Source organism: Anthonomus grandis, chromosome 7 (genome assembly GCF_022605725.1).
Source record: "Anthonomus grandis grandis chromosome 7, icAntGran1.3, whole genome shotgun sequence".
Lineage (NCBI taxonomy): Eukaryota > Metazoa > Arthropoda > Insecta > Coleoptera > Curculionidae > Anthonomus > Anthonomus grandis.
The window spans coordinates 11,125,089-11,141,436 of record NC_065552.1 but is presented as its reverse complement, the minus strand read 5'-3'; the positions used below and the strand labels follow the sequence as shown (position 1 = coordinate 11,141,436).

General features: G+C 32.6%; 1 protein-coding gene across 2 annotated transcripts in view; it reads right to left on the bottom strand.

The window, feature by feature from the left end:
• Window positions 1–15,783, bottom strand: part of LOC126738818 (teneurin-a) — a 1,182,227-nt gene extending 1,166,444 nt beyond the window's left edge. For both annotated transcript variants that reach the window (XM_050444260.1, XM_050444261.1), the window contains exon 1: window positions 15,580–15,783. In XM_050444260.1, coding sequence (XP_050300217.1) covers window positions 15,580–15,775 — 196 coding nt within the window. In that variant the 5' untranslated portion in view covers window positions 15,776–15,783. The remainder of the gene's footprint in view (window positions 1–15,579) is intronic.
• Between the last annotated feature and the right edge of the window lie 565 nt (window positions 15,784–16,348).

Sequence of the window (16,348 nt, the reverse complement as noted above, 5' to 3'; positions counted from 1 at the left end):
GATTCTAGGCATTCATTGCTCCTCATGGTCATAAGAATAACCAGTACTGAAAACAACAAAAAAACCAGGGATTATAACACAGCCTACGAAGGACTGGTTACCACCTATTCGAAGCAAGCTTATAATGGATACTATTAGCTTTAGAAACGTCTTAAGTTATTAAATGGATGTATGTAAGAAGAATTTTATATGTAGAATTTCATATTAACAGTACAAAACTACCTAAGCTTTCTGATTAAAAATACTGCTTGGGCTTACCCATATTTTTAAAAAATTAAAACAAAATCCCGTAACTTCGTTACAAATAAACAAGGTAAAAAGGATTTTGTAAACCGCACTTTTTTTCTCTGTATATCCGTTGCTATTACGAGTTCAGTAACGTAGATTATTTACAGGAATTTGACGCAATTTTTTCGTCATTTGGTCTACCCTGTATCTTTAATAAAATTTTAATATTCCTATGTGCTTCATTTAACACTAGACACGCTGTTATTCTGGACCTGAGTAAGGTTAGATGAAATATATCGAAAATTAAAAGTATGAAAAATATTATAAATTCTTAAAAAAATTATATCAGAAACCTTATTTATTTAGTCCTATTGAACTAATGTCTTGTCTAGTGAACTTGTCTTTTTAGTTTAATTTATAAATAAATAAAATAAAAATACTCAATATGTTCTCAAAAGTTTATAAAAAATAAATCAAATAGTTCTCTTATAAAATATATAAATTGTTACATCCAAAAAAAGTCAGTAACGAATATTTCCCCCTCTGGCCTTTATAACACATGTGCTCTAATGGATTACTATCTGGGTTTCTGGGTCGCCAATCCATGAGATAAGGCTACTGCATGGGATTTTAGATTGCTAATTATGTTTAATTTTTGTTTAAATGAGTAATTTGATTGGTAGTTCTCTCATAGAAAGTGGGTTTGTGATACCAATAAGTGATGATTGTATTATCTTCTGTTCTGATTAATAGAATGTCTAGAAATGGAACTTTCTTATTTCTTTCGCACTCTATAGTGAACTGTAATTTAGGGTGGAAGCTGTTAAATGTACTTTTTATGTTTCCTATTTCAGTTTTCGGAATACACGTGGCAATGTCGTCGACGATTCTTTTAAATAATGGTAACCAAAATTTTATTTTCCCCATGCAATATTTCTGTAATTCTGACATGACTAGATCAGAACATATGGGTGAAAGACAGTTACATATTCCATGTCAATAAGTAAAGTTAAAATCACGTTGAATATCGCAATTCTACTGAAGTAAAGCGCATCAAATTCTGAATGGAGAAATATCAACAAAAACACTTTTCATCATGGTTCGTTATTTTGCTCAAAAGAGTTACGTTTGTTTACAATTAATCATAAACCAACCGTAAATAGTCCAGTTTTAACAATACATGTATCTCTATGAGTAAGGTTAGATGAAATATATCGAAAATTAAAAGTATCAAAAATATCATAAATTCTTAAAAAAAAATTATATCAGAAACCTTATTTATTTAATCCTATTGAACTAATGTCTTGTCTATTGAACTTGTATTTCTAGTTTAAATTATAAATACATAAACTAAAAATACACAATATGTTCTCAAAAGTTTATACTAAAAAATAAATCAAATAGTTCTCTTATAAAAAATATAAATCGTGACATCCAAAAAAAGTCAGCAACGGGTATTTCCCCCTCTGGCCTTTATAACATAAGTGCTCTAATGGATAACTATCTGGGCTTCTGAGTGGCCAATCCATGGTGGCGATTTCGACTTCTTCGAGGTACTCCTGCATCAGCCTTGCCACGTGTGGTCGAGCATTATTTTGCATGAGTAGGAAATTATCTTTAAAATAGGGGGCGAATGGGACCACATGATCTCCTAAAATGACTGTAATTTACATCGGTGCAGTAAGCACTTTATCTACATGTACTAATCCTGTGCGGTGCTCCATATTAATCCCGCCCCACACCATTAGCGCCCCGCCACCATAACTAGCGGTTCCCACTATATTGCACTACGTTTATCATTCTCCTGTCATTCAGTACACTTTATTATGTTTATTGTCAAAAAAAGACAGTATCTGGATTCATCGATAAACATAACCTGTGCCCAATCCTCATTTTCCCAACCAACGTGTTTACGAGCGAATTGTAGTCTTCCTCTCCTATTCTCTTTAATCTGTAATGGACCAGTAGCTGATTTGGTAGTAGGCCTTATAATGGTCTCCGCTAGCCTTGATTTTTTTAATTATTATTCTAAAATTGTAACGCTCCAGGAAGTCATTTTTAAGGAAGTGCTAGTTATAAATCATTGCCTCAAGGTACGAACCAGTTTGTGTAAACCGATTCAAAACTCTGGAGATGGTTAACTGGTTGACATTAAATTTTTCAACAAGCTGAATTTAGAAATACTCTTCTTCAGGAAAAGCAGCTCTAATACAGTCAGCTTGTGACGAAATGCGGTTTTCTCGTTGCGGCGGATTCATTTTGCAAGAACTCAATAAGTAATACTGCGGAGGGTTGTTGGGTGGGGTCAGAAATAAAACAGAAACCTGTATATTTAAATGTCGACATTTCAACTTATATTAAGTCATCCTCAGGACACTGAAATGATAAAACAAAGTAATTTTTAAGTACATAAAAAAGACTATTAGAATAAATGTTTTTTACGTTTACAAAAATTAAAACAGCAAAAAAAAAAACACGACTCAATTAAAATTACATTCAGGCACAATCCGTTAATTTTTTTTTTAATAAAAAAAAATATATAAAATTTGTTTTTTATACATTACACCTCTCACCTAAGTCTAAGTTTCTTTAGTTGTAATTAAAACACATTTATAATAGGAGCGTAGAATTATTTTTAACATGAGTTAAATTGTAGGTGTTATTGTGGGCAAACTAGAATCAACAATAACCCTAGAAACAAATTAATGTTTTTATTCTTCCGAGCGTTTATTTATTTAATTCTTATGATTTAATATTATGTTGATAAGCTAAGGATTAATAGATAAGGAAGATGTATGTACCTATACATTCAAAACCAGAAACTTTTTGACAAAAATAAAATTTTGTCTTTTAGTTTTATCTTTTTAAGGATAAATTAATTAAATTATGGTTACTTGCACTCAGATGATCAGAGTCTTCTCAGTTTTTTGTTAATACTTTCTTTGTACTTTTTTATATTAACCAACCGTTTTGGTTTTCCTTGACTTTAATAGGTTTGTGTTTTAGTGAAATATCTTTAATTTTGTTTACATTTTTTTGATGAAAACTGGAATGAGATAAGGCTATTACGTGGGATTGTAGGTTGCTAATTATGTTTAATTTTTTTTTAAATGTGTGATTTGATTAGTAGTTCTCTCAGAGAAAGTGGGTTTATGATACCAACCAGTGATGATTGTGTTATCTTCTGTCTAGAAATGGAAATTTGTTATTTGTTTCACACTCTATAGTGAACTCTAATTTAGGGTGGAAGCTGTTAAATGTACTTTTTATGTTTCTTATTTCAGTTTTTGGAATACACGTAGCAATGTCGTCGACGAATCTTTTAAAAAATGGAAACCTAAATTTTATTTTTCCTATGCAATATTTCTGTAATTCTGACATAACTAGATCAGGACATATAGGTGATAGACAGTTACTTATTATATGTCAATAAGTAAAGTTAAAATCACGTTGAATATCGCAATAATTGCGAAATTGCGTTGATTGGTGCCCTGAAAATACAGCAAAACGCAACAAACACCGCGGTATAGCCATTTAAAATTTCAAAGGTTTTGCAAAACTCAACATAAACCTATAGGTTTTACAAAACTCAACAAGATCAGACCTGCCTTCCCACAGTCGCATAAATAGATCGTTTAACGGCCTAATTTGTTAGTCCTTTAAGATCGATTATGGAGACCACACGTACTGTACACTGTGTCCCATTTTGGATGAGACTGCAGGGTATCTCTGTCATTTTTTAAGATAGAGCTTTGCGGTTTTCGCGATCCTGTATCACTTTTTTGTAAAACTTTTAAAGCCACAAACAGAAATATTCTAACTACTTTTTTTCCTGAAATACAGGGCGAAAACGAAAATGTTCACTTTTGGAGATGTTATTATTTCTCAGGCCCTGTATAAGATGGAATAAAAATGAAAACTGCTTATAATAGATATTTTTACATAAAAGTCAGTGGCGTATTTAATTTTTTTTTCCAATGCACTGTTTTTAACATTGGGCACAAACTTGGTATTTTTATATCAAGTTTAGATAATAAAGGAAAAAAGAAATGTTTAGCAAAATCTATAAGTGATACGACCAGGATCGTTTCCTATTAAAACACTATGCGAAAAGAAAACTGTGAAATAGTTCCGGTCTGTGTAAAATATTTTATGAATATCACTGGTAAGTTTTTGTTTCACTACCATTATAAAATGTTTTTTAAACAAAATACGTATTTTAGGTGTAACATCTAATCGATTAGCGATTGTGGCCCGATATTTTTTACATACTGGTGAACCGCCGAAAGAGCGACGAGGAGGGGATCGGTCAACAACACGAGATAGAGAAATTTGTGTGTTAATTAAAGCACATATAAAAGCATATGAATGTCGCGAAAGTCACTACTCTAGAAAAAAAAGTGTAGGTCATATTTGCCACCAAATTTAAATATTAGTTTAATGTGGAAGCAGTATTGTGATACACACCCTAAGACCCAATCATGTTCACTTGCAAAATTTAGAAAAATATTTTATAATGATTTTAATTTGGGATTTGGCAATCTGCACACGAATACATGTTCCGCTTGTAAAAAATTTAAAGTACTTATTAAACAAACCAAAGACCTCGACAAAAGAGGAGAATTAAGAACACAGTTAAAACTGCACAAACTGAGGGCCAAAAAGTTTTCAAAATCGTATTTGATATGCAGCAGAATCAACCACTTCCTAAACTTCCTGTGGGTGAAGTGTCTTTTACTCGTCAAGTATGGCTGTACAATCTCACTGTGATGATTCATACATCAAAACAACAAAAAAAAATATATATCACACTATGTGTGGCTCGAAACTGAAAGCGGCAGAGGAGCTAATGAGATCGCAAGCTGTGTACAACATTTCTTAAAACAGTTGGAGGAAAATTTTGAAGATGTTCTTGGTTTTAAGCCAGAAGGAAAACAAAATTTGATGCTGTTTTCAGATTCTTGTGCAAGCCAAAACAAGAATACAATCCTAATGGGTACACTGATGCATTTTCTCAAACACTCGAATACTTTTTTCAACTATTAAACACATATTTTCTGTTATAGATCATAGCTACATGCCAGTGGATCGCATATTTGGCCGAATCAAAAAAGAATATAGAAAACTCGAAGAAATGATATCGCCTAAAGACTATTATGACGTATTGGAAAAAACTGGTCAACCTTTTCGTTATGGCCAAGATTGGATTGTGAGAGACTTTAAAGCTGAAACAAAAAAGCTGTTTAAAAGCAAGCTTAAAATATCTGAAACAAAAGTTTTTCATTACCAACAATGTAATGAAAAAGTTGATATTTCTGTCTCAACTACGTATTTGGGAGGATTGATAAAATGTGCTGTTCTGAAAAATAATATAAAGAATGCACATTTAGTCGAGAAAGCAAAAGTGTTGCCAAAGTATAATATGGTAAATACTAAAAAAAGGGCCAATGTTAAATCACTATTGGAATGTGTGGATATACCTGAACATGTCAAGCTATTGTATCAAGATGTGATGGCAGCAGCAAGAAACAATAAAGGCGACGATGAAGATAAATAAAGAATATGCGGAGGATAAAATTATTGTTTAGTTAAAACAATGTTAATATGTAAGTTGTTGAGTTTTGTAAAAACTCGAGTTTTTTGCTAATTTTTTAAAGAAATTAGTGTTGTGTTTTATTTCATACTTATGACTAATATTATGTTCGTAATAAAACACGTTTAAATTCTTAGTAGCATTTTTTAAATCCCAGTAGTTAATTTATAAATCATAAAAATACGTTTTCTGAAAAATCACTTTTTTTATCTTGTTGAGTTTTGAGAAAATGCTCCTATTCTACTGAAGTAAAACGCATCAAATTCTGAATGGAGAAATATCAACATAAACACTTTTCATCATGGTTCGTTATTTTGCCTCAAAAGAGTTACGTTTGTTTACAATTAATCAAAAATCCACCGTAAATAGTCCAGTTTTAACAATACATGTACCTCTATGGCTTCAGAAACAAAAATATTTGAAATAAATTAATTAAATTTTAATTTAAAAATTTAGAATTATACGTTTAAATTTTGAAGCGCAGTGTATTTATGCAAAAAGCTATAATTTGATTTTAATATTTTTTTCTATAATTACATATTTATGTCATAAAAATGTACGTTATTAATATGTTTACGATTACAAGATATTACCTGAATTCAATTACATATAGCTTAGCTATTTCACTTTCAAAAACTCACTAAAAATTACATGTTAGCATTATTTTTTCGCTAAAAGAAGAAGCTAATATGCAAAATTCATTATAAAGCTCTCTAATACTTAAAGATCTGATCCCATTCTATCTATTCGTCTCAGCGTATTTAATACAAAAATTCTTTTCATACTCTATATGCATCCCCTAATACCATATCCGCAGAATAGGCATTTCTCATTTTTAAATTAAACTCGAGATTCTAATCCTATAGAATAAAATCCCATATTATAAGGTAATGCTAAATAATTGGATAATCTATATTCTAAGGTACATACTGATACCGTAATAATATCAGAACGGTATTAAGCTGAGGCGTGCTTCGACTGCATCGCGCTCAAAATGGAAATATTCTTGTGGCTGTGTGGGCGCCAAAACTCCTAGCAGATTACTCTCATATATATCTTGTTTTCCACAAGAAAATTTCATTTCTGCTGCTTACGAGAGAAGGGAATATGATATGGGATTTCCGAGGACCATATTAGTAATATTGAAAAAAATAAGGATTCCAACAAGCTCTCCAGCATGAAGTGGTGTATGCAAAAATGCGAGAAATAAATTTTTAAATTAAATTTTTATATGTGACTTTTATATTAGTTACATAACATTTATAATAATATTATAACGAAACTCAAGAACATATTTTGATTAGTAACAATCTTCTGTTAGTAACACACTCCTTTAAATCTTCACATGAATTTACAAAACAATCGCCTAACTCACGTTGACTTCGAACTATTTCCAAGATATATAACAAAATTTATTAAAATGTCATAATGACAGCTAGTTCCTTTAAAGACCCATAAAATACATTAGTTTAATTTTTAATTGGGGCCCTTAAATAACATAAATCACTTAAAGCTATAAGCTAATGGTGAAGCTAATAAACCAGATAAAAAAAGAACCTAAAATTTAAATAAAACTTATGATCAACGTTAAACAAAACTTCCTAATCTTCTGAAGCTTTGGTGATGAAAACATATTTTTTTTTTTTTTTTTAAGATAATCATCGAAGACATTTTTCGCAGGGCCTTTTTTAGTACATGCGTTGATAGAAGAACAATACGCTTATTAAAATAATAAGAGATATTAGGCACCCCAGTAAGTTTGCTACGAGTTTTCTTAAATAGCTTTTAAATGTGCCATTAAATATTTTAAGCATTCTATGAGCCTGAGGATTTAGGGTGTTTAGAGGGTCATATTGATACCTAGGAACTAGAATATTTGTGACTCAAAGTTTCGTCTTTGATCTAAACGTGTCTGTCTAGTACCACCAAATTAGTACATAACAGTTTTATAACAGCACTTTAGCCTCTATAGTTGTTTCTTAATTTAAAATGGGTTGAACCTCGAGCCACTCACGGAAGTAATAACAATCAAATAGTGATTTCTAGAGCTGCTAGTATAAAAAGATCCTGCTACGTCGATGGAAATTTGGACGTTCTCCGAGACTATTTTTTGTAATAAGATTCTAATAATATTAAAAGAACAGCGACAGCGAAAGCAATACAAGTTGTTATGAAAACGTATCAACACAAACTACCGTAATAGGGGTGAATAGGAATTTTAAAGGGAATAGGAAAATAAATGTTCAAAATGGTTGCTATTTACGGCTTGAAAATATCTAAGGTGATTAATAAATCCTCATTGCACACTTTCAATCATTTCCCGAGTTACGGCACGGACTTCTGTGAATCCTCTCTTTCAAATCGTCTAGATTATTTGGCCTTCTAACAAATACATTTGATTTGAGATATCACCAAAAAAAAGTCCATTGGACTGTCTAAATTTGTGTTCCATTTCATATTCATTAATAAAATTAATATACAGAAAACTTCTTGTCGGTTAACCGAAACCCAATGGCACGAGATGGCATTATCGCCATGCAACAACAAAAACAACTTTCATACATAACCGTAAAGTTTCTTTTGGAAAACCGGTGTATTTTGTACCTGTCAAACTTTCGGTTAAAACGGCACAAAACCGAGTGTAAATAAAACTCTCATATATATTTTAGAATTAATAATTGGATGGCGTTATGCAGAAACCTGCCAACCCACAATATCTCAAATTTTGGGTTGGGTGCGTATGGACCTGCATACCAACTGCATACCTGGACTAACATACCTCAAAAAAATAATGTTCTAACAACTCTTACACCCATTTCTGTTGCCACGTTTGATAGGTGCGTTATATCTCAGAAAACTTTGGTAGAAGATAGTGACGACTCACTGGCAGACCCACATTATGAAGTGGAACTGGATGATTCTTTGTCAGAAGTGGAGTTAGAGGCATCTGAAGATATCAGTGACGAAAATATTCCTGTACATATTGTCATCGATAATGATCTTTCAGTTGATGCTACTCAAGAAATTATAAGTCCAGCGATGCAAGAAAGGCCAAAGAAGGGTAGAAAACGAAAAATGCACAATCAAACTCGAAAGGAAAAAAAGATACGTATGTACACCAATAAACCATATTTTAACTAAGTATTCAAATCCAACCCAAGGAATTTGTCGATTTTCATTGTAACTGTACATTAAAATGCGCCGAAAGTGTTAACGTTGAAATTTGGAAATCCGAGTTTGAGAGGTTTTGGTCACTAAATTCATATGATGCTCAGGATAATTTTATTGCTGCTAGTGTATGTGAGATTGAAAAAAAGAGATCTTATGGCAGAAATTCTGAAAGAAGAAAGTTCTCTCGAATTTATAAAATAAGAAATACTAATATAGAAATACTAAAGCTAACTACGTTTCGCGTAAATACTGCTTTAAAGAAATTTCATGGTCGGGCTCCTGTTGGTGATCAAAGAGGTTTGAAGCAAGGAGGTAAAAACAAATTACCAAATGAAAAAATTCAAGCTGTTATTAATCATATTGATAAAATACCTAAATATACTTCACACTACCGTAGAGTACAAACGGAGGTAAAATATTTACCACCTGGCATCACAATTCAAAAAATGTATAATATGTACAAACAGGAAGAAGCCAATCCAGTAAGTCTAATCTCATACAAGAACATATTCTATACGAAATTTAATTTAAAAATAAAGCCTTTAAAAAAAGACACATGCAACAGTTGCGATAGCTTTAAAATGAAGATAGACAATGAAAATAATGAAGAAAAATAAGAAGAGTTCAAGCAGGAACATAAGAAGCATTTGCAAGTAGCAGAGGAGGCGCAGCAAATGAGAAAGGAAGATTTTAAGATAGCAAAAGAACAAATGGATATTGAATGTTTAAGTTTTGGCTTAGAAAAGACCCTACCGCTTCCTAGAATCCCTACAGGCATCGTATTTTATAAGCGCCAGTTGTGGGTATATAACCCCGGTATATATAGTGCCAAAGAAAGTAGAGGTTACTGCTACGTTTGGGTAGAAGGTTCAGCAGGTAGAGGCGCCCAAGAAATAGGATCTTGCCTTCTAAAACATATAAAAAGTAGATTGCCTCAAGATGTTAAACAACTTACCCTTTGGTGTGATTCTTGCGGGGGGCAGAATCGGTATATCAGGTTAATACTTATGCTTAAATCTATATTGTATGATACATGCACGAACTTACAAAGCATAACCGTAAAATATCTTTGTTCCGGGCATAGTTTCCTGCCGAATGACACCGACTTTAGTGACTTTGAGTCGGCTCTCAAATGACAACAAAGATTGTATACACCAGATGACTACATCGAAGTAATGCGTTCTTGCAGAAAAAAAAGACCTTTAGTAGTCGTGCAAATGAACGCCCAAGATTTTTTTGGGTGTAATGAATATTGAGAAAAAAATCACCAACAGAAAAATTACAGAAGATAAAGAGAAAATTAATTGGTTAAAGATCAGGTCAATCAAGATAAATAAACAGGAGCCCTTTTCAATAATAATACAGCAACATGATTCTCAACCCTATCAAATAATTTTAATTAAAAAATCTTCTCGAGGTAGACCTTGCAACGAAGAAATCTTTAGCTACTTAATAGCTCTGTGGCCCAACGGTAAGTCTATTGCTGAAGCAGAATTGCAAAATTTAAAGGAGATGATGCATCTTATTCCTGCAGACGCATTGCCTTTTTATCAAAATTTGCAAGGTGCCAATATAACTGAGGATGTTGAGGGTTACAATATTAATGTGGAAGATTTGGATTTTGAAGTGGATTATGTAGAATAGGTTTATAATATTAAATTAATAATAATAACTATTATTATTGATTATTTGGCTTTTTCGTAAATAAATATTATTAACTTGTATCTGACGTGATCACGGGCCCTTAAATTGTAAATAAATCGTATACATGAATTCTGCAAGCGTTGTAATCTTTTTTTTTATGTTACATTCAGGTCTGGGCCATACACAAAATTACAATAAGCAGTATGAGAGAGAACCAATGTTTCGCATAAAACCTTTCTTTTACTTTTGTATAGATTCCGTAAAGACATATACGATCTTTGAAAGACCCTTGCCAATTGGCTGCGAAATCGTAACTTAGAATCAATTATGACGCCGAGATTCTTATATTCTCTCACGATCGGGATTGTAGTTTGGGATACATGAATAGCAAAATTATTCGTTGCTCACTCATGATCAGGACCAATGTATATTACGACCGACTTTGACAGATTCAGTCGCAACCCAATATTTTTAGAATATTCAATCGAAGAACAGCTTCGTCCGCCTTTGCTTTAAAAAAACTGGTATATATTTGGGTCTCATCCACGTATCGTTGAATTATACGTGCATCATACCTCATGATATGCATGAGTTAACAAACCACCAGCTTATATTGTGTAAACTTTTATGTAGAATACCTAGCAAGAAGCCTAAATTTGTTGTATTTAGGAGTTTTAAATATTTTGATTTTGAGGCGTTTAACTCTGATTTGATAAACACTGGCTGGGGACAGATTTTTGATCTTGCTTGTATAAATGAAGAAGCACAGTTATTATTATTATTATTATTATTATTATTATTATTATTATTATTATTATTATTATTATTATTATTATTATTATTATTATTATTATTATTATTATTATTATTATTATTATTATTATTATTATTATTATTATTATTATTATTTACAGCCAGTTAAGGCTCGCACTCCCTCTAAGGGGGGGCCTTTTCGGTGCCCTTAAGTGACCTGAAATGTAGAGTTATCTCCTAGGAATTTTCGGGTGCTGCGAGCAGTTGCCAGTAGTACTGTCTTTTGCATGTGCTTATATAGATGTTCGCCAGTTCCTAGTTGTTTAAGGTATTCCAGTAGACTCTTTGGTATTACACCCGTTGTCGATATAACAATTGGGATCGTCTGAACATTATCCATTCTCCATTGCCTTCCGATTTGAATTTCTAGATCTCTGTATTTGGTTTTGATTTTCTTTGATTGATTTTCTCAGTGTGTTTCTCTTGCAGATTATTGTTGTTCGGTATGGCTACGTCAATTAGAGTTGTTTTCTTGGAAATTTTATCTATTAAAATAAGATCTGGTCTATTACGCCTTACATGTTGATCGGTAAGTACACTGCGGTCCCAATATAACTTATATCGGTCATTTTCCACTACGGGTTCTGGAGTATATTTATAATACGGAACCTTCTCTGTTGTAATAAGTTCCAACTTCATTGCCAGCTCTTGCAGCATCATATTAACATTAGATAGAATAAAATAATCCAGCAAAGTACAATTAGTTTTAGAAAGTCCTGTTGGATCTTTTACGACTTGCAAGAGAGAAAAGAAATTAAGAAAGATGTTAGAGTACTAGTTGAACCATTACAAGTCAAAAAATCGACCCATACACACTAACTCATCACACAGAGGAATAACTGCAGCAATAGTCCGTTCAAATGTCGTGATACCATATAATAAATTAGTTTTAAGCGGACGGTAAAAATTACCAATAGCAACATTTATCCCTCCCACTCTGACCATCACCCAAAATTGCTCAAAGCTTTCTACCGGCACCGCTGAAAGGTCATCTCTTATGTATATGCCCACTCCCCCTCCCCGAGATCTGTGACCCTTCCTATAAAATTTAAAACCGCAAATAGCTAAAACCTCATCACTTATCGGGTCGCTCAACCAAGTCTCCGAGACTTCGAGAATGTCAAGTTTTTAATGTTTTAATTTATCTTTTAAGGCATTATATTTATGCTGAACAAAAGTGAACGTATGTTAATATGACCTACAATTAAATTTTTTGAGTTAGCCATAACAAAAAAGAATTTCCAATATATATATAGAATAAAATATACAGTATGAACTTACATCTAAAGAAAAAAGACAATTCGTTATATAGAGATAAATAGAACAAAATATTTATGTGGTTAGTTCATTTAGAAGGGCCTCGCTTTTTATAAATATAGCATTTTCTCCGTCATTCTTCCTTGCCAAGACCTTGCCATTCCAATTTTAGACGTATTTGTATCCCAGTTATATTTATATCCTTAGTTAACTCTTCATCTATGTTGATTGCAGCATCAGACATTCCCAGACCACAAACTCTAGGCGTAATTTTCCCCTTTTGAGACCGAGCAGACAGGATGCGGTTTTTAAGTTCTGTGTCTTTTAAAGTTAAAGGTATTTTGGTTCCAGCCTTTGTATTAAAAGAATGCACTCTAGCAAAGTCTTTAGGTACCACCTTGACATTCAGAGTAGAATAAAGCTTAACAAGATCCCCAGTGATTATACTTGTATCACTTTAACCATTAAGGGGAAATCCGGACAAGCAAATATTTTGTTGGATTTTTTTTGTATTCTCTAAATCGGCAGCTCTTTCTAGTCTCTCCACTTTTTCTTTTAGAAGTTTATTTTCTTTTGATAATTCGGAAAACATTTCAGACATAATTCGATTACGCTCTCTTTTCTCTTCAAATTGCTCATTAATGAAATCCGTGGATGTTTTTATGTCTCGTACCTCGCTCTGTAGTTCCTTTATCAGCGTCTTAAGTTCCATCATGTCACCTTCGGACTTTGAAGCCGAGAAGATGAAGCCGGTACCGCGGATAGTCGTCTACTGCTGCTGTCACAATCCTTGCAGTTTCAGAGTGTTTTTGGGCTTGTATCAATCTAGCCTCCACAGTCGAGATAAAACATCGCAGAACAGCGCCCACATTGCAGCTTAAGACCCTTGCCCACACTTCGGTGACAAACCTTTACCAAAGACATGCCCGTAAGGTATATGAAGAAAGCAGAATACTTTTGGCAACAATGTCGCACGGGTAATTTATATGCGACTAACTAACAAACAGTCCAAAGTGCAATAATGCCGTGTTAAATCTCGGTAGTTTACAGGTTATTCAGAAAAAAACTTACAAAACCAGGAATAGCTTACCAGTTACAGGTTCTTTTACAAGAAGGTATCACTCTGAGTCAAAGATGCAATAATAATAGCGGTTATTTGCTTCAAAAAACCGATTTTGAGCAGGACCGCACTAAACAAACAAACACGCAGCTAGGCGCACCGTTGTCGTATAGAAATATACTTTTGTATAAATATAGGATATATACTTGTGTAATTTCATTGTATAAGTTTTTTTTTTAATTGGTCATTTGTTTGTAGGTGCCAGGGAAATAGAAACACATTGATTAGCTGAATGGGAACAATAAAATATGCCTTAAAGGACATTTCAACTGGTAGGAAAAGACACAAATCTCATAACCCGGATGTACTACATGAAGCAGTCGAGGTTGTAAGGGACAAGGCATTAATATATCTACAACCATCCGCAAGGTATAGAATTCCAACCACTGTTTTGGCAAGACACAAGACAGATAATGACAAAAAAAGTGAAATAAGTCAACCTAATGCAGGAAGAGTAAAGTTTAATAATTAACTACATCAACATTTGAGCTTATATCGATATCCCATCGACACATACGATTTGCAATTTTTGATAAAAAGTCATTTGGATATAAGCTGGGTAGAAATGTTCGCTGAATTAAGAGTAATTTACCAGGAAGAGAATTTGTCTATGGGTTTTTGGAGAGGCACAAAAATATAATTACAAATCGTATGTGTGAAAACATTAAAAGGTCTCGAGCTAATGTGTCAAGAAAAATAATTGAGGAATATTTTGCTCACCTTTCGGAGACATTGAAAGAAATCTCTCCCATGAATGCATAAATTATGACAAGACTAACTTGGCAGATGACGTAGGCCGAAAGAAAGTTCATACTAGAAGGGGCTGTAAACACCCTGAAAGAGTGATGAATATAACTAAATTAAGCACTTCAATAATATTTGTCCCTACAGGTGATGACATGTGCTACATGTACCTAGTTGTCTACAAGGCTTTAAACCTCTATTCATCTTAAACTGACGGAGGTCCTAACAATACCAGCTACAATCGTACACGGCGGTTTCGAAGATCGGTTTTTAACAATCGTAATACTATACTTCCGGAAATTAGATTGTCGTAAAGTTCTAATTGGCTATAATTAAGCGTTACATATTTCTATAAATAGAGTAAAGGAATTAAAAATAAATAGAGTAAAGGAACAAAAATAAAATATTGAGATGGTGTTTTTACCTCCGAATTCTCCAAATCTTCAAACGCAACCCTTGGACGTGATATTCTTCCGTCCTAAAAATTAGATGGAGTAGAATTTTATTGCAATGGAAGAAGGGTGCTGGTCGCACAGAGGCGAGTATTCCAAAAAGTGTCTTTTCTAGATTATTAGGACACCTAATTGATGGTATAATGTCAAATACAAAACAAAATATAATAACTGGTTTTCGTAAAACAGGATTAACTCGCCTTAATAGAGAGGAAGTTTGATATGAGTTGCTGGGTGAAAATCTACGAAAACATGAGGCTCAAGCTATTACCACATCAGTAATTGACTTATTAAAAGAGCGATATTCTGAGAAGACAATCCGAAAATCTGAAAACAAAAAACCTTCTGTCACACCTGGAAAAAGCATAAAATATCCTTGTTCTTCTTCAAGTGATAGTGCATAAAGCAAATATGAAAACCTCTCAGAAAAAAACTATATCGATCAAGAATTTGATATGGTAGGTACTAAATTTAAATTAGAAAGTAGGGTAAAATTAACAAAAAAATTTTTAAAATTATAATTTTTTTATATTTCTACTACAGTATTTTTTTCCTACCTTTGAATTCCTTTCGAGCCTGTACCAATAATGAAGCAAAAATTTGACTTTCCACCGGTCTAGCAATGTCGTCATCACTAGAGCTATCTCTTTCATTTCTCCATTCTAAACTACGTTGTCGTCTAATTCCTGGCATCTCTTTGCTAGAAGCATTGCTCCTCCTGTTCCAGGAGCCACCTCCCGGGCGCTTGTTCATTTTGTTCAAGTCATCTGGAATAAAAGAAATTTATTTTAATTCACATATTTTATTAATTTAACTAATTATCATTAATGTTTTGATGTTTAAATCTTATTTCCTTAATTATCCAGGGAATTAGTACAAGCCATCTTTAAAATAATTTTACCATTTTATACTCATGTATACCTATATTGCATAAATAATTTACTAAATTAAAATTAAAATATTTAATGTGCAGTTTTTTGTGCTGTGCTGTATTGGTGAAAATTGCAATTTTCTGTTTAATTTTGCTAATTTAATTTGCGGCAATTATTAATTTTGCTCTATAATGCCCATTATTTTATCGAGTGCAGGCCAGAGCGGTAAAATTATCAATTTTTTAGCGAAAACATTTCGCTTTAAATCTAATTTATTTACCGCAAGGGAACGATTGGCATAATCAAAAATGTATTCTTGGCCAATATTTATGTAAAATAAATGTTTGATAATTTTACATATGTGAACTCGTTTATGTTAAATTAAAGCTACATTTTAATGAAGAGTGTCACACTCAGAGAGAATTATGCCAGGTTTTAAGAAAAGATTTTGGAA